The 22,146-nt window shown below is 41.2% G+C and overlaps 1 protein-coding gene across 1 annotated transcript in view; it reads left to right on the forward strand.

The window, feature by feature from the left end:
• Nucleotides 1-22,146, forward strand: part of gfra3 (GDNF family receptor alpha 3) — a 54,756-nt gene that overhangs the window by 18,367 nt on the left and 14,243 nt on the right. Inside the window, exons 2-6 of the mRNA XM_070961939.1 lie at nucleotides 8,710-9,006; nucleotides 14,616-14,687; nucleotides 17,197-17,551; nucleotides 18,154-18,263; nucleotides 21,474-21,608. Coding sequence (XP_070818040.1) covers nucleotides 8,710-9,006; nucleotides 14,616-14,687; nucleotides 17,197-17,551; nucleotides 18,154-18,263; nucleotides 21,474-21,608 — 969 coding nt within the window. The remainder of the gene's footprint in view (nucleotides 1-8,709; nucleotides 9,007-14,615; nucleotides 14,688-17,196; nucleotides 17,552-18,153; nucleotides 18,264-21,473; nucleotides 21,609-22,146) is intronic.

A 22,146-nucleotide genomic window follows, 5' to 3' on the forward strand; every position in this document is an offset into this window, starting at 1 on the left:
AATGCTGCAGATTGGGGCGACTGATCTCTATTCCCTGAGGTGTTGTTAGGACATTGAAACACTGAGGGTTTATCCCAGTGCAGAAATCTGTAGATTTTCACCTGATTCCACTATTAAGTAAAATGAATATAACATGTGAGACTCTGTGCTATTCAGCTATGTTATTATTTTTATTTACTGGAACAGGAGTAAAACCCGCAGACAAAATAAGAGCCTGGACACTGATCTCATGCTTGATTGTATGTAGCTGATGTTTTGTTTGATTTCAATTCAGTGTCATAGCTTCTGCTTCTATTGTGTGACAAGAGCACTTTTGATCTGTGACAAATCTAAACTGTGACAAACTGTCACCTCTGTGTCTTACCTGTCTGCCTACTCTTCTTCACCTCTCCAGCGCTGGTTTGCACCAGGTGTGTGTAAGTTCTCTCCTCAGTTAGGGTGTAAAGTTGACACCAGAGGCTAAATAACTACTAGTTTATTTGAAGTAAATCAGCTGCTAAAATTGGTTGCACCATGAATATTTCGGATATAGCCAAACTAGTTTGGACATAACGTGCGCCTTAGCTTTCTGACTGGTTGGCTTACGTCGTAGTAAGGTTGATTAATATTGAAATAATTAATAAATGAGGTCTCTACTGGATTACTGTGTTGCAAACTGATATGTAATACATGAAAAATGATCCAATGTGGCAGAAAAATAAATAAATAATGGTAAAACAGCCGTTTATGTATTTTATGATTTTATTATTTATGCCTAGAGGCATGTGTAATTATTTAATCCTGTGCTGTCCCACCACCCTTCCCACTGTCCTCATAGTCCTCACATTTAGGCAAGGGTAAACACAGTCAATCCTAAAATCACTACCAAGCAATCACTTGCTTTAAAATATCAGAGCAACAAGGACTGGGTTAACTAGTTCCAACATTAAGTGATTACAGATAGGTTTCATTAGGTTTTCAGAATCATGTGCCAACGTCTTCAATCAACTCGAAGGATATGTACACATCACTCACACATTATGCTTCAGGTGTCATGAACTCCCCAGAACACAGCACAAGCAGACATAATTGCACAACACAGATCTGGTTAGAGCGATAAGACAGGTTTATTACCTGGCAGGATTCGGTACACAGGTGATCAGTCAAACAAGCAGATGTCCAGAGACGGGAGGCAAAAGGCAAGGTCGAAGGTGAAAAACGAGGTCGTACACAAAACAGACTATGACGTGAATATCAGAATGCTGGGACGAGGACCGTGAAGTACAATGAACTGGCAACAAGACTGTGAGACACACAGGGTAAAATACAAGAGGTAATGAGGGAGACAGGTGAGGAGAACAATCAGGGAGCAGGTGTGACGAGACGGGGGAAGGGCGTGCAGCAAGCGAACCTATACAGAGACAACCGGTTAGTGATTTCAAAATAAAACAGGAAAGACAGGACATGAAATGTGCAAAATAATACAGAAACTTGACAGACATGACATCAGGTGTGACTTTGAGAGAGGCTGCTGGCAAGAGAGACAGTTGGTAGCAGAGGGTGATTTTGAAAATGGATGGCAGGCATAGTATAAATGTAGTCATCGGTGCAGCATGTTTCTGCACCTCTTGGGCGGCGTTTATGCCTCCCTTTTCCCTCTGTGTGATACACTAAAGTCCAGGTGAGATACTTGCACAAACTTTTAGCCTTTTGGCAGATACTCCATCCCTTTCACATTTCTGTTTCTTGTTCCTTCTTCTTTTTACCTGGTTTATTGGCAGGTGCCGTTTGAGAAAATGACTCCTTGCCAATTAGATGTTATAGCAAATGTTCTACATACTGCCACATCAAACAGGAAGTTATGCATTCCGTCAAAATCAGAGCTAACTTTTTTTTGTCTTTTTTAAAAAAGAAAGATTAAAAATACGTGACATTTACAGGAAAATAGTTTGACAGGAGGGCAGCGGGAGGGAAGGTTAAAATACAAGAAAATCCTGGGAAGAACAGGAGATTTGACAGGTCCGTGATTGGATCATAAGCACTAGGTGTCCTTTGGAAATAGTGTTATTTGTGATCATTTACCTGGCTATAACCCTATGTAAAGGTGTGCCTTCGAAATACTTGTCATGAATGATGTGCCTTGTGTCGAAAACGTTTGAGAAGAGCTGTCTTCTTCACCAACCTGAGCTTGATGCAGTGACACTCTCACATCCTGCCTCATGTGCTGCTTCAGTAACACGAGGTAACTCTCCTCCACCTCCTCTAGCCTCGCCTGTGCCTCATTGCCTTCATCCTCTTTCTTTTTGAAAAAGCTTCTTGTATTCATGAGCAAGTCTTGCCTTAGTGAATTAGCTTGCTAGCTACCACCATGTAATGCTGGTAATATGACAATATGACAATGACAAACCCTGTAAATGGTGCACTCTTTCTCTCTCTAGCACTCACACAAAACGCGTGTGGCAAGTAGTGTGAGGCAGATCTGCTGCTTGAGTGACAGAGGACCCAAAACGTACTTGCCTTCTTGATCAACAATATCTTTATTTTTGTTGGCTGTAATGCATGATGGGAATGACAGATGAATAGACTCTGTTGGAGCCAAACCACTGAAGTGAAAATCCAACACATTGTGCAGTTTATATGAAATTGTGTGGCAGTGTTTTGCTTTAATTGGAACTGGCATGGTACTACCTGGATGACTGACATGAGCATACACATTACAATAAGACCACATGCTGCTTTGAACGTGGTTCACCCATAACTAAGGAAGAATACGTCCAACAAATTTTCCCTGCTCTTTTGTGTGTGTGCTACTGGCAGACATTAAGTGTGCCCTGAGTATGTCATGACTCCACAGGGAGCTGCTAACATTGGAGGACATTGACTTTAAGGGGGAAATGCAGTGTTTCCTGTACAGCAGAGATAGAACTGAATTTGTTTGTAAAGTTTGATGGTGTGACCCTGGCGTGAGTCGTGGTCTGGATTAAGCTGGTGGGGCTGAGCAGTTAGTCTGATGTGTGGACAAAGTGAGTTGTGGCGGAGTGTCGGGATGCGGTGCTGCACAAAGGCTGTTTGTTCAACCAACAATGTTTTATGTATGTGGTTAGTCTTTCATCAACACACTCAGTATTCAATTTACATACTGTCTACTGATCCGGCACTGAATGTTAAGCTGTTTATGCTCTCTCAGCCACTTTATTCTGACACCAAGATGTGTGTGTGGATCCCTGTGTGTGTGCGTCTTAGACAGATTGCTTTGCCCCCTCCGCCCCCTCCCCTGTGGTTGTGCAGTATTGTGTTCTGGTAGTAATGATGGGTTCTGTGCCTCCCAGTCTCCCTCCCAGCAGGACACACACATAAAAGGGTCCTTCTCAGGGCAGCCATGCCGTGTGTCTATGTGTTGTTTTTTGCAATTGTATGTGTGTGTGTTTGTGTGGGTGTGTGTCCATGTGCGTATCTTTGTGTGATTCTAAGAACATCATTTTCGGTGGTGCATGCTGATTGTGCCTCATACTGTGCGCGTGTCCAACCAATCAAGGTTCACTCGCTCTCTGTCTCTATCTCTCTCACTCGCTCTTTCTCTCTCCCTTTTTCTATCTATCTTTCCATTCCCCTATTTCTCCTCCCCGTATGACATTTCTGCTGTCCTCAGACAACTTCTCTGCACTTCCCTTGTGCGTATCAGCTATTGGATTTTACCAGGGGAGCCTCTCTTTTTTGCTATTGCAAATCGAAGCGGCCACACTTCAGAAAACAACAGTTCCTCTTGGGGAAACTTTGGGTTCCATACAACCCAAATGCTGTCTGTAATAAATGACGCCTGACAGTATCCTGGCTGAAGAGCATCTACTGTAGTTGGCTACAAAAAAAAAAAGGAAGCAGAAAGCTGTCGATGGTTGAAAGGAGAGTGAAAATGGAATGTTCCTTTTTGAAAGTTTGACTCAGTGGAAGCAACTTTGTCTGTGACTTTTGGCATGATGTCTGGTCCACAGTGTTCTCTGACCTGTTCAGGTGCTTTCGCACTTTGGAGCAGTTTGAACAGACTCTGGTCCTGCTCAGTGTGCCTGCTTGCCTGCCAGCTTTAATTTGCCCACAAAACAAACCAAATACAGAATTCTGACATATTATGAAGCTCTATCACAGCATGAATTCTTATCTAAACTGAAATTAGATGAGTGCAGTCTATTTCTAAGCATGTGGACTATTGAAAGTGATTCCTAAGCTTGATTTATGTTAGGGATTTATTTAGTACAAAATGCCTTCTTAACATCGTGGAAAAGACATATCCTGATAGAGAGCCGAAGTGAATTTGGAACTTTCGGGTTCTGGTTCTGTCCACAAGTAAGAAATCCTCATTCAAAATCCCACTAACATTTGTAATTAAGTGGAATCAAAAAAATCCAACCATGAAACAAAAGCATGATCTATTGTTGTTCATTCAATATTTCTGTTTTTAGGTGACTTTGATAAATTTCAGTTAAGCTCTAGACATTTTCGGCTATACATCAAGGCAGACAGTGGGACAGAGAGGAGGGAAAGCTGTAGACATTTTCAGATGGCAGATATTAATAAATAAAAAAAGACTTGAGATGTCATGTCATCCCCACTTCCTTCCCCCTGTCCTGTTTCTCTTGAGCTGAACTATCAAGTAAAGGCCAAAAGCCAAAAAAAGAAGTCTGTTGATGAATTTTATGGATATGGATGAAACCTCCTTGTACATTTTCATGGGAGCTGTAGTATTTTCTCTGTCAAGTAATTGTTTAGACTGAGTAACTGGCTGGACTCCACATAAAGGACAGATTCAGATGGTTTGAATTAAAAGAAGGATTTACTGTCACAAGAAAAGGTAGATTGATCACCGGGGGACGATCTGTGCAGATCCAGGAAGGAGCGGGCAGGTCGGTGAGGTGAGTCAGCAGGATTTCAGGTGGTGAACTGGAGCTGGGCAGACATGGCAGGTAGATACACGAGGGAGACGATCCTCAGACACGAATCACGAGGAAAAATGAGGCAAAACGTGAGCAAAGATCAAGGCACTAGGAGAGCAAAATGGGCGCGATGCGTTACCAGGAACCAGGTATGTATCCTGTGGCTGGTGATTATAGATTGCCTCAGCTGTGGTGACTAATTGGCACAAGGATCAGGTGGAGGTGATCCATGATTGCAGGGAACTGCCCAGTCCCCCCTCCCCCCCAACACACACATACACACACATTCAGTGATCACATGGAAAGGGAAGGGGAGGCTGAGGCTTCCTAGCATTGTTTTAGTTTGTTAATATCACAAAGATTTCAAAAAAGATTAGTGAGAAAGATGCTGAATGAGAGATCGTATTGAGATCCAGAAGCCACTGGAGCCGAGGCTAGCCTGGACGTAATGTCAGGTCTTTGGCTCTGTGTTCATGATGTATGAGATCTAGTTGCTGGGGCTCTAATGATTTGATGATGATATTTTTGCACAGTAAAGTGTAGCATAACCTGCTGTCAGTCACCAGCATTGATTTCCACCCATGGGTCTATGGAGAGCTGATGATACAGGATGACATCAAATACAGCTGTCCAACGAATGAGTTACCTGTCATGTTCATTTGGAGATAGACAGTGGGAACATGAAGTGGAGCAGAATTAAAAGTCAAGCATGCCTCGTTTTTTTTCTGCCAGCATGGCAGCATGGTTGCCAGCATTCAAAAGTACTAACTACGTCTGCTTTGACATGACATTGCAGCAGTAAATTCGAACATGCAGAAGTCTTTTTGACTCAGCATCAGAATACATCAACCACTGAGTGACAGAAGGAATGACTACCACAGAGCAGAGCTCCTCATAGGGTGACTGTAACTGGTCCTAATGGAGATGAACAATTACAAAACCACTTAAGGCGGCAATCAAAACATTCTACACTCACTGCCACAATCTACAATGTGTTACCATTAAGGTAGTCAGCAAGGCTATTACACTATGAAAGCCATTTACTGAGTAGTCTCACAAAACATGAAAGAGTTTTGATACAAACAGTACTTTCATCCAGCAAGTGCTGTAACAAGCAACCTGAGCTGTGGAGAAAATAACCAAAAACGAACCTCCAATGACACAAAAGTAAAAACTCATCTGATTCTGTCTTATTTTTTAAGTGCTGTAAGTGACCTTGTTTTACGGCCCCAGACATTTCCATTAGTAGAAACGTACTGCAGCTGCACCAAAAACAGAAATGTGCTGCAAATGAAAAAATGTGCTACTGAATGCCGAAACAAATACATCAACAGAAGAATGTTGCACATCCAGTCAACACAACAGAGGTTCCCCAGGCCTCTGGGGGGAGTGCTAAGAGGAAGGAGCAGCTTTTTTCTACCTGAGAGAGAGAGAGAGAGAGACCAGGCAAGAGAGTATTTGTTTGTGATGCTGTAAGAAAAACACTAAGGCCAAATGTGCGATCACAGCATAGTGAGTGACAGTTGACTGATCTCAGATCTCACCAGAAAATCTTTCAGTTGTTTTCCTCTCATCTCTGTGTGGTCATGAGGTGGATTCATAAAGCCAGACAAGAAGTTTCATTCAGCATTTCAAGCTTGCACACAGGTGTGTCTGTACGTCATTTTGTGCCTCCTCAAGAGAATTTGTACTCGCATCTTTCCATTTACTTTGTATGGAATTGAGTAAAATTTGCTTACCTTTACGTGCCTGAACACACCTTTACACCATGTGCTAGCACTGACACAGCGGCCACACAGTTACATACACTCACTGGTAAAATCATCCTAGGATTTATTGTTGCACATGTCTGACTAAATGCCTGGTCACATCAGAAAAAATTTCAAAACAAGTTCAATTAATTTCAATGAAATCAGTGCGATTAGTGAATTCACCCACAGCGGCTAAATATATTTGTAGCATTGATGAGCCGCCTTGAAAGTCCTGACCTTTGAGGGGATCGAGACGTGAATCCTGAATGGAGGAAACTATCAGCCCTTGTTGCACCATGCACAGCTATATAAACTGCTCCACAACAGAGATGAGGTTTGCAGGCAGACAGGACTTGATGAACAGGGCAGAATCTGGAGTTGCTTTAAACAATAAGATAATAAGAAAAGCTAATTGTTCAAAGACAGTAGATCCAGCAGGATGATTTTGGAAACAATCAAACTAGATTTTATGTAGAAAGCCAGCAAGGAAAAATGAAAGGCAAAGAGTTCTTAGTTCAATTTTGTTTGGATTTGTCCCATTTTTTTCATTGATTATGTCAGAGGTGCTTTCACACATACCTACTGATAAGACTACAAAGGCGATTCATCTTCTGACACCTGGGCATCTACATGAAGCCGTTAGCCAAAGGTACTGTCTGATGAATTGCAGCTGGGATAACTACCAATGCATAATGATCATTTGATAAGATTTGTAGTACTCGCCTCTAGCGTCACATTACTGGTGAGCTTAATTAAACAAAACAAGCCTAACTTTCACATTGAAAGTTTATATTTTACGAACATTTTCATTTGTCATAGATGTGAAACTGAAGCACAAAGTGAGGCAAAACTCTGCATATATGAAAGGTGTTTTTTGATGTTGGAGCGGTGTGTGCGTGCACCTCTTTCAACTAAAGCCACACAAACTGTGTGCGTTGGCTGTGGAAAAAAGCCTGGTGTTCAGACTGTGCTGCGTGCACAGAAAGCCTGTTTAAAATATAATACTTTTTCAGAAAGAATTTACTTTGAGGCTTCTACTTATTTGGCATGAGATTTGTTCAGGCAGTGTGAGAGTGTGTTGGCAACCCTATATAATGTGCAAAATGATGTTATATCACCAAATTTCACTATTGGTGCACAATTACATTGATGATTTTGCATTATACTAATCTAAAAACCTCTTATTGTGAATCATGGGAAAGTTTCAGAGCAACAGAGACACACAGCGTCCTTTAACCATATTAACTCCCTGTCACGCCTGCCTGTGAGAGGAGAGGGAGAGATGCTGCAGCCAGAAGAGCCGCTGACTGAGATTACTGCATGCATGGGAATAAGTACAATATAATACGTTTGTGTTTATTGCTCACTTTCCCTCTGATGGTCTGAATAACTCACTGCTGCACAGTGCTGCTGTTTAGCTGTGTTGCTCTGTGTTGTCTCTGCATGTGCTGTCAGTGCCCACAACGTTATCACTTTCATTTGTTTTCACTGCGTGAGAAAATAGATTTGTGGTGTGAGAGCATGTCAAAAGTGTCAATTAATTGAGTCATACAGCTCACAAGTTTGTTCACTGACCGTTAGCAGGCTTTCAGCTCTGAGAGCCTTATTTTCCCTCTTTAACAATTTTCAATGGATCCAAACGGTGTACAAAATGCCAACAAACAAAACAGCGGAGAGAAAAAGGAGCATCTCCAGGAGATAATACGATTGGCTTGCACCAGCCTAGCTGAGGTAGCTAATAAGCATTTACCTTGCTACCAACTACAACAGTTAGGCCTGTGAATATCATCACTACATCACCAAAGGCAAAGAGGCTCAGATTCTTTTCTCCATATCAGTGACCAGTCCTTAACACGTGGTTGTCTAGAGATGCTGCCTGGATGACTGAGTGTCAGATTCTTTAGCATGAAGCTCTCTGCTTTGTTACCTGGTTACTGTGTTCACTACAACCAGGGTTCATGCTACAGTAATATAGCGTGTTTGACCTTTATAACTGCTTCTGTCTCTGTCAAGCTGTGAACATGTTTCTCTCCATCTCTTTTGTTCTCTCTTAGGTGTGTTGCCAGCATCAACACCCATCTTCCCCTTCCCTCCCTCCCCCACTGACTGTGTCGAAGCTCATCGGGTGTGCTCTGCTGACCTCCAGTGCGAGGCATTGTACCGGGGTTTGGAGCTGTGTGCGGCCGATGCAGCGGTGTCCCCACTGGGGGAGCAGGCAGCCGCCGAGTGCCTGGAGAGACAGGATGCTTTGCTGGAAAAACACCCAGCTCTGTTGTCCTGCAAGTGCCAGCGTGGCTTCCGCAAGGAGGAGCAGTGTCTGCGCATATACTGGAGGGTTCGCCTGCTGCCAGGTCAGTCAGGCCTCTGTCGGGGCTGGTGTGTGAGGCACATGCATGCAAATCTGTGTGTGGGTGTACTTGTAAAGATGGGTCCTCCTCCATCCATTTATTACCTGCCATGCCAGCTTATTCACTGCAAGACTGTGTACGGCTACAGCTAATGCTCGTGGGACTGTGAGAGGTAAGGGACAGTCTGGACAGTTCACCAAACCATACATGGCTGCTGTTCAGTACAACTTATTATGTTATCGTATTTTAAAAAAGCCTCAGTAATTAAAGATGTTGCTTAAATGTGAGGAAATTGTCCATTTGTTTGAAGCTCCATTCAGAGGTGGATTCATCCACATTTCAGCCCAAATTCAACTACAAACTACAAAACTACAGTGTGTGTGTAATGAAAGAACATGTAACGCAGTGTAGCAGTGTGACTCCTTGAAGTGATGTTAGACAACAGACTCTTGCCTGTGTCACAAGGAAGAACTCACAATGTTTTTTAATGCACAAATTTTTAAAGCATACAAAGATAATTATCATTGTTTATAAATGTCAGAGAAATCCACACATACAGAAATACGGTTCACAAATGTATTTTTGATGCATGCACAAATATTTCATTAAAACAATTATTTTGAATAAATAAGTAAATAATAATAAAGTAACAATTAAATAATAAGTAAAAATCCACAAATATGTATTTCAAAGTATTTTCAATTTGCATCAAAAACATATTTGAGTACTGAACGTGCATTAACAAACTGCTTGTAATGTGTGACCTTCACGGCCTTCGCGTGGGTGTTTTGAGATTCTCATGCCAAAGCTCATTCACAAACAAGATAAAATAAGATAATAATTTATTGATCCCACACCGGGGAAATTTAGTCGTCACAGCAAGCTGGTTACAAAAAGCAAGCACAGTGGCATAAGAGGTCAAAAAATAAAACTAGAAAAGTTTACAAGATACAGAATAGAAAAACAACTATGTCTGTGTACATTTGTACAGATTATTAAAAAATGTAAATACCAAAGAATCCTACTGCCGTAAGAAAGTACTGTTGCTAGTAGTCTTATTGAGAAAAAAAACTACTGACATGACATGTATTGTATTGCACCTGAGAAAAATACTATTTCAATTGCAAACACTGGGTCTATGTATATGCACAATATATACTGTACAGTTCAAAAGAATACAGTCGCCGATATGGATAATAGATAGCATTATTGAACAGTTGCGTGAAGTAACCAACTTAGAAATTTAAAAATAGCACCAGGTGAAATGGATAAATGTGAGCAGATATTTGTTTTAGAGCATATATTAGCCTTGAACAGTAGTGCAAAATCAAAAACAGGATGTACACTGGATTCTGGTCTGTTACTGAAGGAGCTGCTTAAGCCCCCCATCGTCTCATGCAGGGAGTGGGATTGGTTGTCCATGATTGATGTCAGCTTGGCTGACATCCTCCTCTCACCCACCTCCTCGGTGGTGTCCAGAGGGCAGTCCAGGACGGAGCCAGCTCTCCTGACCAGTTTGTTTGTTCTTCCACAACTCCAGCAGACCACCACAGAGTCATAAAATGCTTTTAACAGTGTCCTTCATACTCCAAAGGACCTCAGTCTTCTTAGCAGGTGGAGACGCCCCCTGCCCTTCCTGTACAGGACATCGGTGTTGTTGGTCCAGTCCAGTTTGTTGTTGAGGTGAACATCCAGGTATCTGTAATCCCCCACGATCTCAATGTCTGAGCCCTGGATGTTCATCAGTGTGGTCTGTGGTACCTTCCTTTGGAAATCAACCACCATCTCCTTCATCTTGCTGGCGTTTATGTGCAGGTGGTTCAGTCCACAGCAGTCGACAAAGTTGGTAATGACCTCCCTGCATTCTAGTTCATTCCCCTGTGATACACATCCAACAATGGCTGTATCATCAGAGAACTTCTGGATGTGACAGCTGTTGGTGTTGTGTCTGAAGTCCGATGTGTAGCGGTTGAAAAGGTGGTGGTTGGATTGTGCTGAAAGCATGGAGAAGTCGAAGAACATGACCCTCACTGTGCTTCCAGTATGCTCCAGATGAGAAAGAGATCGATGGAGCAGATAGATCACTGCATTCTCCACGCCGATATTTGGACAATATGTAAACTGTAAAGGGTCCAGCTCGCTGCCCACCTCATGACGGAGGTGGCTCAGTAAAATCCTCTCCAAGGTCTTCATCAGGTGGGAGGTTAAGGCTACTGGCCTGAAGTGGTTGGGCTCCCTGGGATGCACAGCCTTTTGGACAGGACTCACACAGGAAGTTTTCCAAAGGGCTGGAACTCTCTCCAGAATGAGCTCGTGTTGAAGATGTGCAGGAGGACCCCACAGAGCTGATCTGCACAGTCCCTGAGCAGTCTGGAGCTGATGCCATCCAGGGTCTGTAGCTTTCGTCACCTTCATCCTCCTGGGTATTCAGCCAAGCACGTAACCATAGATTCACCTACCAACTATTCACTACCTGTGCTCTCCACAGGTAGTGGTGACTCTCTCTCACTGTGCATGTTTAAATGTGTTTGACTTACGAATGCTTGTTTAGTCAGTGAGTTGCTTTTAACAGTAATGTTAGCATACAAGCTATCTATATAAAGCTAACAGACAAACTGGAGGAATGACCTGCCTGTGGTGAGCAGTGACCAGGCAGCCGTTTGACCTTCGCTCTCTGTGTTCTTTTCATAATTGCAAATGAAATGCTTAGTGATCACATTAAATCACACCCTCAAATCTACGCTACGTGATTGGTTGAGGTGGAAGAAGCCTTCTGAATGGCTACAGATAAATTCCAGTTGAAAAAAATGCATTGGCAGTGGCAGGGGATTCTCCAAAAACCCACACACAAATGCAATGACCACATGATAAGACGTCTGAGGATGCAGGTTCAACAGTTTGTGTATAAATGGAACAACATCCAAACAGGTTTCTGATGAAAATTGTGAATACTTTGAAATACATATACAGTATTTGTGGGTTTCTACTTTTAGTTTTCTTTTATAGTTTTCCATTTCTACACAACACCATTTTTGTGTGCATGAAAATATTTCCGTGGAGTCATTTATATAAAAATCCAGAGGTCCAGTCAAAAAGACCTCACTCTGACCACACACAGACACATACGCGCGCACACACTCACACCCACACATGCGCGCACACACACACTCACAGCAACAGAGGCTTATCCGGAGAGCTGGTGTGATGTGTGTATCGGTAAGTGAGCTAACACTAGCCAGCGGACTCCTCCTCCCCTGTGGCCTATTAGTCAGCGGAGCATTAGTGTAATTACACACTCTTCAGTTCCTAACGCTGCTAGGCTGCTCTAGCGTATCATTACCATAAATATATAGCCTAGAATAGGATTTACATACATAAACACTTTACATGCCATTACATTCTTTATTGAGTTTGTACTTTGCAGTGTGTTTAAATAATTTGCAGCAACAAACAGCTCATCCACTAGTCAATCAAGACTCCGCTAATGGATGTCACTGTTGGACAAAGCAGTAGGGTTGCCCTCCTGTCTTCCTAATCCTCATTTTGGCCATGTTGATCAGATTTGAATGACAGAGGGACTCTGCTTACACAGGTTATTGTTATAATGTTGTGATATAAAGCCCTCGCTCATAACAATAATAAAAAATATATCAAAAAGTGCAGCCTCATGAAGGGAAATGACTAACATTCGATATTACTTCACACCTGCTAAACATCAGCCTGTTAATATCATCATTCCGAGTATGTTAGAAAACTGACATTAGCATTTCCAAAGCCCCACTGTGCTTAGGTACCAACTCACAGATCTGCTGGCAAGGCTGTAGACTCCTAAGTTGGATTTACAGTTCTGCCTTTTGGGCTTACAGCACTGCTACAGAGCTCATGCATGTAGGCGGCATAGCTACGGATTGATGATCCATGCCTCCCCAAAAATGTAACTGCACACCGAGGGTACTGCGACTATGGAGATACCATGTGAAGACCACAAGCTGTCATCCATCAGCTTGGGCATCTTTTTTCCTACAGGTGTCTGTTGAGACAACACCAAGCAAGTTAAAGAAAGGCTCACTAAGCTGTAAAACTACTGCCTCTGCCAGGCAGTGTGATCATTGCTGTCTATCACGGTGTATGAAGTAATGTAAATATGGTGATTTGCAGAATCTCCTATTCAGACAAAGTGAACAATTTGCTTTGTGTCACAGTGAATGAATTTAAAGAGGAGTATAATTACAGCACAATACAGCTTGATCATGTACAATTAATCCGTCGAGTGTTGCTGTGCTGCGGTCAGAAGTTGACACCCAGTACTGAACTATAAATCAAAACCTGCACAGTGAATATGTGGATATCTGGGGTATTGACGTAGACAGTAGAGGGTGGCAGACAGTGGGGGTGGGGGGTTTGTGCAATCTCCACCAAGGTAAGAAGGGAGACTCATAGAGGCAAGTAAGGAGGCTAATATTTTGAAATGAGCACAGGGTTGGTTTTACTACAGGGACCCTTCTGCACTGCTCTTCTAATTAGCTTTTGTAAAGTAAATGTCAATTCAGTACAGTGAGCTGTCATAAAATACACAGCACAGCCTAATTTAGAGATAGAACATAATATGTATCACATATTCATTTACTTTGCGCACAGTATGACAATGAAGCCCTGTATAATTTGGGGTGATATGAACATACTGCAAATATTCACATTGCAGATGACTCATGTTAACACACATCATCTTCCTATCATTGGAGGATTTCCCACCACTATCTTATTTCTTTCCTGTACCGCTGTCTATGGTTGTTTTGTTGACTCTTCCGTGTGCAGACTGATACCTCTATAAAATGTGACCTTGACTCTGACATCACCAACCAGAATCACCTTGTTACCTTAAAGTGAAGTTTTTATTTTAGAGACAACATAACTTACAGTACATCAGGTCAGATATACAGTCAATCAACTGTGCACTTCATGTTTTTGAAAGAAAAAACAAAAACCTGAGGTTTATCTTTGGCCAAAAAAAGAAAAAAATACAACTCGGACTAAGGTTTTATTTCTAGACTAGGTTTTTAGTCATCTGCCTTCTGTCCCTGGGAAGTTCTCTTCAAGGATACTACTACTACTACTAATAATAATAATAATTAATAGGTCTTGTGGTATACCCCAAGGATCAAGCCTGGGCCCCATTCTTATCTGCTTTAAGTGGACATGTAGCTTTTTTCTATTATTTGGGCCAGACTTCTCCAAACCTGGAGGTTGTAGTGTGTACACTACATTTTCACATGTTATCTGCATTATCAAATTTGGCAGCCTCAGAGTGGACATGCCCTCACAAAATACTAGTATAACACCATGTCTTTCATGGGACCACTGTGAAAAACATTTGAATTCCTCTATTCAGTCACTTTTCAGATCATTTCACGGCCTCTTTCCACACTACATTGATGACATCCTTCCAGTGCATTTGAGGGAGGCCACCTTGATTTTCAGTGCTGTTTTTCATGAACTGTTTGCTGTATTTATGTTAGTGTTTGTCTTAATTTTGTTCTCTCCAGCCCACTGTGGGTCACAGTGTAAATGATCACTTTATTCTTTGCCAATTTTTGTGTTTTCCTTTTTTCCAGCTGCGGATGAGCTGGAAATATCTCCCTATGACGACACACTAATGGATACTCGCATGGCGTCCTTAGTGGCAGGTAAAACACACTCTGACATACACACACGCACATTTCCATCACTTCAGAGGACATTACATATACTTGCATTAATTTCATATAGACTTACCCTAACCATAACCACTACTTTCCTAACCCTAACCCTTTACCTAAACCTTAACGTAAACGTTAGACTTGCCTTTTGTCCCCATAAGGAAGGGGAGTCATCACACGTTACTGTGTAAAGAGATATGTCCCCACAACATAAGTAATTCACATCCAAACACACAGAGAGCCACTCATGCAGTCTTTGTTATGATTAGGTAGTCAGGGTCCATTAATGGAGTATGCAATGACAGACAGCTCTATAGCTCTGTCTTACCAGTTACAAGTACATGCCAGTGAAGCAGCTCAATGAATCACTAGGCCTCAGACATGTTAGTCAATATGTATCAATCAATAAAGATATAGTAACAAGTGACTAGCCTTTTTCATTTGCCTCTTCTCTTCTACCTATTTACACCCTCAGATCTTGTCCATGTTCATTGATATTGGTGGTGCTGGGTAACCTGTGCACCTGAGCATGTGTGCAGAGCGGATTTTTTAAAAAGCTGGAGCGTTGCCGTACCGGTACTGCTCACGCCACGAGTTCGAAGTGAATAAAAGCTTCTCTGACCTTTGAAGCTGCTGCAGTTGCTGCAGTATTACCAAAACCTCTTTCATTGTGTTGTTGATCATGTGAGCAGTTTGGACTTGTTTGGGTTGTATAGGGTGATATTTTATTGATTCGTTTATTTTTATACATTTATTATTCAGTTTGTGGCAGAGTCTGAGACTGAGAGAAGTCTGAAAGAGGCACAAAAGAGAGAGAGGGAGAACTCCTGATGGGAAGGACAATTTTGTTGTTTAAACATGCTGAAAAAAACATTTTCAATTATTAAACTATGGCCTGAACGATTTTAATAACTGAAAAAAGAAATATTAACCTGGCTTATGTTTAAGTTAAAATGAAAGTACAATGTAGCTTTTTCTCTTCTCTCTTTTGGAGGAAGCGGTGAGTTATTTTAGTGGAGCTGGGTGACATTTGAATTGAGCGTGGAGCGATATTGAGCGGAGCAGCCTGGAGCAGGAGACTGGAGGGAACAAATAACTCTGTGAGCAACGAGCGGAAATCCTCACCGCTCCACTCTGCTCACTCGCTCTGACCTGGGCTAGATTGGCTACGCCTGCCAGACTTTTCCACAAGCTATTTCATTTTGTTCTGAAATTGCTGATTTGTTAACCAGCTTGTTTTTGAGATGTGGGTTCAGAGAATATTAGAATATTGGTAAAGTTCTTAAGGACAATGATACATGCCTTTGGCCATTGACCACAGAGCTACCAGGTTTCAGTGCCCTACTGGGAGTGGACCCCATTCAGAGCAAATGTAGACTGCTGCTGGCCAGATTACCCATATTACTACATGAATTACACAATTTTATGGACATTCACAGACTCCAGAAGAACGACGGCTGTTTATTGTTATGGCTGTCTTATTTTTTCCTCAACCCTTACTCCAAAAGTTCCCTTTGATTGACTTTGTACTTTTTACCATGGCAGATGTACTGACAAATTATTTTTTGTATTAGTTGTTCTATTTCTCTTACATTTTGCTGTGGATAGTCGTTATCTCAGGAGGATTAATCATACAGTTTGCGGCATGATGGCCATTTAGTCAAAATTTTGTCATTTGGCCCTTTCTTTCCTGCTGAGTGGTCATAAAGTTTACTGAGCATAATCATGCACCTTAGAGGATGAACCCATTTCCATTTTGGAGACCACATGAGGTCTCTTTTACCACCACCCTTCAGGACAATGTCAACTTTACATTTTTTGCCCCAGTACTAATAAGCTTCTCAAAATAACTCACATACTTGTGTTTGGGGTGGTGCGTGTGTCTGGAACTGGAACTAGTACCAGTACTAGTATTTTGTCACTTCAATAACTGCCTCACTTTACTTAAGATTCCTGCACTTTGGCAGTCTTACAAATCTTACCTTTCTTTAGTGTATCCTCCTTTAGTATAGTTTTTATTGAGTTTAATTTAGTTTACTTTTTATATTTGTGTTATTTAGCTTTAATATTTTAGGATTCAATGTGACATAAAAAAACAAAGCTGAAACAAACACTCCCAGTCCCAAACAGTCCCACAATTGGCACACACATAGTTTACATCATGTTTTCACAAACCTCCTATCCTCCTAAATAAAATGTAAAATCTAACCAGCAGGAATTATAGTTTTGGAACTTGAAACTGTATGGGAGTGCATTTTCAAATGCTTGGACACTTTCCCTTTTTTTTGCAGTTTTTTTGCTCCTCCCTTGAACACTGTGTACACATAAAGTATACCATCATAATCCTCTACTTGTGCTGCTTCTCACACATGCATACTAATAGCTATAAGATGCACTTTTTGAGCAATTATTGTGTGAGGCTCTGCACTTCCATTTCACATTCTGCTCTCACAGGTGTTTTGTGTTAGACTAATTCGACTTTTCCTCATCCCCTCAGCCTCATCTTTCATGCAGCTGGATGGTGAGAACCAATGCCTGAAGGCAGCACAGGACTGTGGCTTGTATGAGAAGTGTGGTTCTCTGCGATCAGAGTATGTCCTGGCCTGCACCAAGCGGGTGCCAGGGACCAACCGATGCAACCAACACAAGTGCCACAGGGCCCTGCGGCGCTTCCTAGAGCGGGTGCCGGAGGAGTACAGCCTGGGTGTCCTGTTCTGCCCCTGCACCAACACCCTGTGTGGTGAGAGGAGGAGGAAAACCATCGTACCCTCCTGCTCCTACCAGGAGATGGAGGGTCTGCAACCTAACTGCCTCCACCAGCAGAGCTTCTGCCGCCGAGATGACCTCTGCAGGTTAGAAACCCAAACAAACATATGAGATTGGTACTGCTTGTTCATTCTAAAGTATAAAATGGCATCATATGGGTCAATTTTATTGCACATTCACTGTAGAATTGATAGCAATGTTATGTGGCATTGCTTGCATTCACTATATAATATATAATTGATGTAACAATAATAAGAATTTTTATTTTGCGCGTGTGTGTGTGTGTGTGTGTGTGTGTGTGTGTGTGTGTGTGTGTGTGTGTGTGTGTGTGTGTGTGTGTCGGTGTGCCATGACGGTTTCCTTGCTGTTTTAATGGCTTTCAACTCTGCAATGTCTAATGTTCAAGGAAATAGTAATACTTGATATAAACTGAAGGATATTAAGAATTGGGACAAAATACCAAGCTGGTATTGGCTGGTAGTGGATCCAAAGTAAGAAGAAATAATTAAATAATTCAAGAAGAAAGTAATAAGGAAAGAACAGAAAAAAAGACTAGTACAAGTACAAAAATGTGTCAGTACTTAGAAAAAAGAAAAAGCATTGGGATTGGACCTAAAATCCCAACATTCACACCCAGGTTTCCCACTGCTTGTGTCTGAGTTTGTGTTGTTGTTTGTGTTGTTGCCAGGTCCAGACTGGCTGATTTTCTTAATAACTGCCAGCCATCTCCTCTGACGGCCAGCGGCTGTCTGAAAGACTCAGCAGGACTGTGCCTCCGAGCCTACGCTGGACTGATCGGTACGGGATGCGGGGGGAATTACATAAAATAGAGGGCAGAATTTAGCTTCACCAGAACATAACTTCCAGGAGATTATTGGCATATTATCAAGTTTGTCTTTTTAAAAATTACAATACGGATTTCCCAGAAATTTGGGAGAGAGAGGCCTCAGTCAGTGATTCTGATATCAGGTCATCTGAAAACTAGGCACAATGAAAAAATATAATATATATATATAATATATCTACCAGGTAGCCAAATTCATTCTAACATTTTTTTAATTGTCAATGATGAAATGTATGGTATCTAAAGTTTATGCATGAAATTGGATTAATTAAACTGATGAGCAAGCACAGAGAAAAAAGATTGGTAACTAATGTAAAAGATTTCAGAGCATGCAAGGACAGATTTAAGCTCAAAAGAAGTGCAAGAGAGTAAAGAATTCTAAACACAGCTCATGTGAAGGCTTCCTTTAGAACCTGTGAAATCGTCTCAGCATTTCAAATCCTAATCCAGGTATGTCAGTCCCTTTGTTAATGCTGTCATCTACCCATTCAATAAATAAGTCTATGAAAGTATACCTTAATGTAAGTAAAACAGACAGAATTGTTCTGAGGTAAAAATATAGACAGTACTCATATGTATCAAACTGAAAATTGTCTTGTGTAAACTAATGTAGCTGAGTCAGGAAATAAATGAGATTTGAAGTGCGGTTCACAGTAATGTGAGTAGATGGCTGGAACAGGAGAGTAATGGGTAGAGAGGCAGAAAGTGTATGAACAGAGTGATCAAACAGCTGAAGTGGAGGAGAAGAGGCAGCAAGATAAAAAGTAAGGACGCATGACAGCTGACAAGAGATGTGGATAGAGAAGTGTCGAGTGGCTTTCTGCCCACTCTGACAGTGATGGATGACTTTTCTATGAGGCCCATAGCTTTCTTAAGTACACCAACCAGCATAATCCTCATTATTACTAAAGGGCAGCCCGTCAGAGATAACCAACCAACATGAATGCAGTGTATTGTTTTCCTGAAGAGGAAGAACCCATATTGTTCATAGTTTTTTTAGTGCTCAACAAGCAGCAACCCCCAGGGCTGAAAAATGAAGCCCACATGAAGTGGCAAAAACTGCAGTTCCTCGAATGGCCACTTGAGGATTACTCCAAAAGTGAGTCGATCCCCATAGACCCCTGTATAAAAATGCCCAACTATACATCAGAAATAAACATGTTCAGTCTGGTAGGAAAATGTGTTTTGGTCTCTGTAGCTAATTTCCACATTCATGGCAAATGTATGGAGGGGAACTTTTATATAACTCTTATAAAATATATGAAGGCTTAAAGTTATTCATAGTTATGGCCATGACGGATGAAGTTTATTTTCATATATGACTGATATGACATGACAGTGGCTGCCTGTGCTACCCCAGGACCTAGAAATTGTACCTATATACTCCGTATTTCCAACAGCATTGTGAGGAAACGTAATGCTGCCAGAATACTTTTTTTTTCTTATTACGGTATGATGAGGAAACTAACAAGATGTTGATTATAAATATATCAGTAATATGTTTATTGAACACACATTTTTTACAATCTTCTTCAAAAAAGTGATCAAAGGTAGATTTTGGTTTAATATAGAACAAATCCACAGTGACGTGAAGCCCAAGTCAGGACGTGTTCACTGTCTTAGCATTTCACCGAAACCACAATCTTTCCCTAACCTCAACCAATGCACTTTTGATTACTAAACTTGTCTCATGGGAGTTAGGATGTGAGCCCCAGTCTCTGATGTTAAAGTCCTCTAATTTGTAAGTCTGCCTTGATCATCTCCCAGCTGCTAAGGTGCAATTATTGTAGCACTTCTTACACTGGAAGAAAATGTTGCCTGTGAACAAAATCCAGGAAGCAGTTATGTTTCCTGGTACAACATGATGGGAAAACACATTAGTATTATATAAATATGTATTCTTGAAGATGAGGTTAGCCACTATGGTAGAAAAATGCATTAATTAATCTAAAAGGCTGTTAATTAATTTAATTTATACATAGATTGTAGAAAATTTAGCGAATAAGCTTATTCACTTTTCATATGAAACAACTATGTCTTTGACCACAGATAAAAGATTTGCCAACAAACGCCCATAAAGCTCACTATACATTATATTTACTGTGTGTAATCCAAACACAAACAAAATGTTCAAGAACAGATTTTGTGGTTTTAGGCAAAGTTTTTTAGGTAAAGTTACTGTTGTAATTGTTTCTTGGTGAACGACACTATCCATTGGTTCAGCAATTCAGTGTGTATGTCCAGCTAAAGCACAGGTTCTCTGGCAACCTGACTGTGATGGCAAGATTCAAAATCACTGTAACCAGCAGTTGTTAGAATGTATGGAGCTCCCACTAAAACAACACATTTCTGCTTCCAGTCTCTATGCTAAACTTTTGCTAATCGTCTCTAAGCTCTAGCTTCGAACTTCACGCTCAGATATGAGAACCGTATAGATTTACTCATCTCGTTTTGGGAAGGAAAGCCAATCAGTGTGTTTCCCAAAATGTTGAACTGTTTCTTCTTGAAAGTTGTATGTTTTCGGAGTGTGTGTGTGTGTGTGTGTGTGTGTGTGTGTGTGTGTGTGTGTGTGTGTCTGTCACACTCAGCTATGGTGATTACTACCTCAGTTTATTGTCAAAATTTGGGCTTTCTGGCTGTAAAAAATTGGCAAGAGGGCACTAACCAGAAAACACCACCTCTGTGCTTCAAAATTTTCCTACACTGTATATTCAACGTCATCAACAATTTATTGATCAATAGAAAATGCATTTCAAAATAGAAAACACATAACATATTCTAACCTATTCAGAACAGGAGGTATGGGAGTTGCTGGTGGGTCTGGACTTTGAGGAGCCCTGGTCTACGTCATGTTCTGCTACAGGCTCTGCTTCAGCTTTGTTGGAAATAAAAGACCAGTATCCTGTTTCTGATTTGTGCCAAAAAACTGTTTAGCTCAATTCCTTCCAAATTGCTCAAAGTAAAACACAAAGTGGAAGCAAGTGGAGGCTTCCAGTCTTTTTAGCTTTGGCCTAATTTCTGGTGATTGGTGGCTCTGTGGTGATTTTGTTTACATCTGTGAATTACTGTGATAAAGATTTATATTTATTAATATGAAAGTAACTCATGTAGGCCCTCTGACTTGTCTAAAGCTAACACTTAACTCTGACCCCTCTGACCTGTAGGTACCATCATGACGCCCAACTACATCAGTAACAGCTCTGCAGATGTGTCACTGTGGTGCAACTGTGAAGGCAGTGGCAACCAGTGGCAGGACTGTCTGCGACTGCAGCGCATGTTCACCCACAACACCTGCCTGCGTGAGTCTGCACTTGTGATCACTTGGATTTATTTCTTGACTGTTGGCTCTTGAGCTGAATGGAACTGAATTGATTCATTGTTGACATTTTGATGAGATTTCAGACAGTTTCTTATTTTTTGGTGTTTTCAGTATGACTAGTATAAGTAGTTGATTTGTTGGCTGCATAAAACATTTTCCACAAAGTCCAGCAGGAAAGTAAAACCTTTCTTGTTCAGGCTGAGCAAATTCTGATTCTAATCCAAAGTGTCAAGGCTGGGTTACCCAATGGGCAAAGAGGGCAACCAGGAGCAACCGAAGCCCACGGTTCATAGTGCGTCAGTTTGATTTTGATGATTTTATTAATTGCTAATTTGTTTGTCAGCATGCACCATTATAGCATACTTAAGGTAGGTCCTACATTATCTGGGGCCTCTTGTTGATCAGCCAAAGTGTAGTTTTAAAATGTAGTTAAGACCGTGATTATTTCAGTTAACATTTTTTAACAAAGATCAATATAAATCCATATAAATTCATATAAATCTTCATTTAATTAAATT

The sequence above is a fragment of the Chaetodon trifascialis genome, chromosome 5 (genome assembly GCF_039877785.1).
Source record: "Chaetodon trifascialis isolate fChaTrf1 chromosome 5, fChaTrf1.hap1, whole genome shotgun sequence".
Lineage (NCBI taxonomy): Eukaryota > Metazoa > Chordata > Actinopteri > Chaetodontiformes > Chaetodontidae > Chaetodon > Chaetodon trifascialis.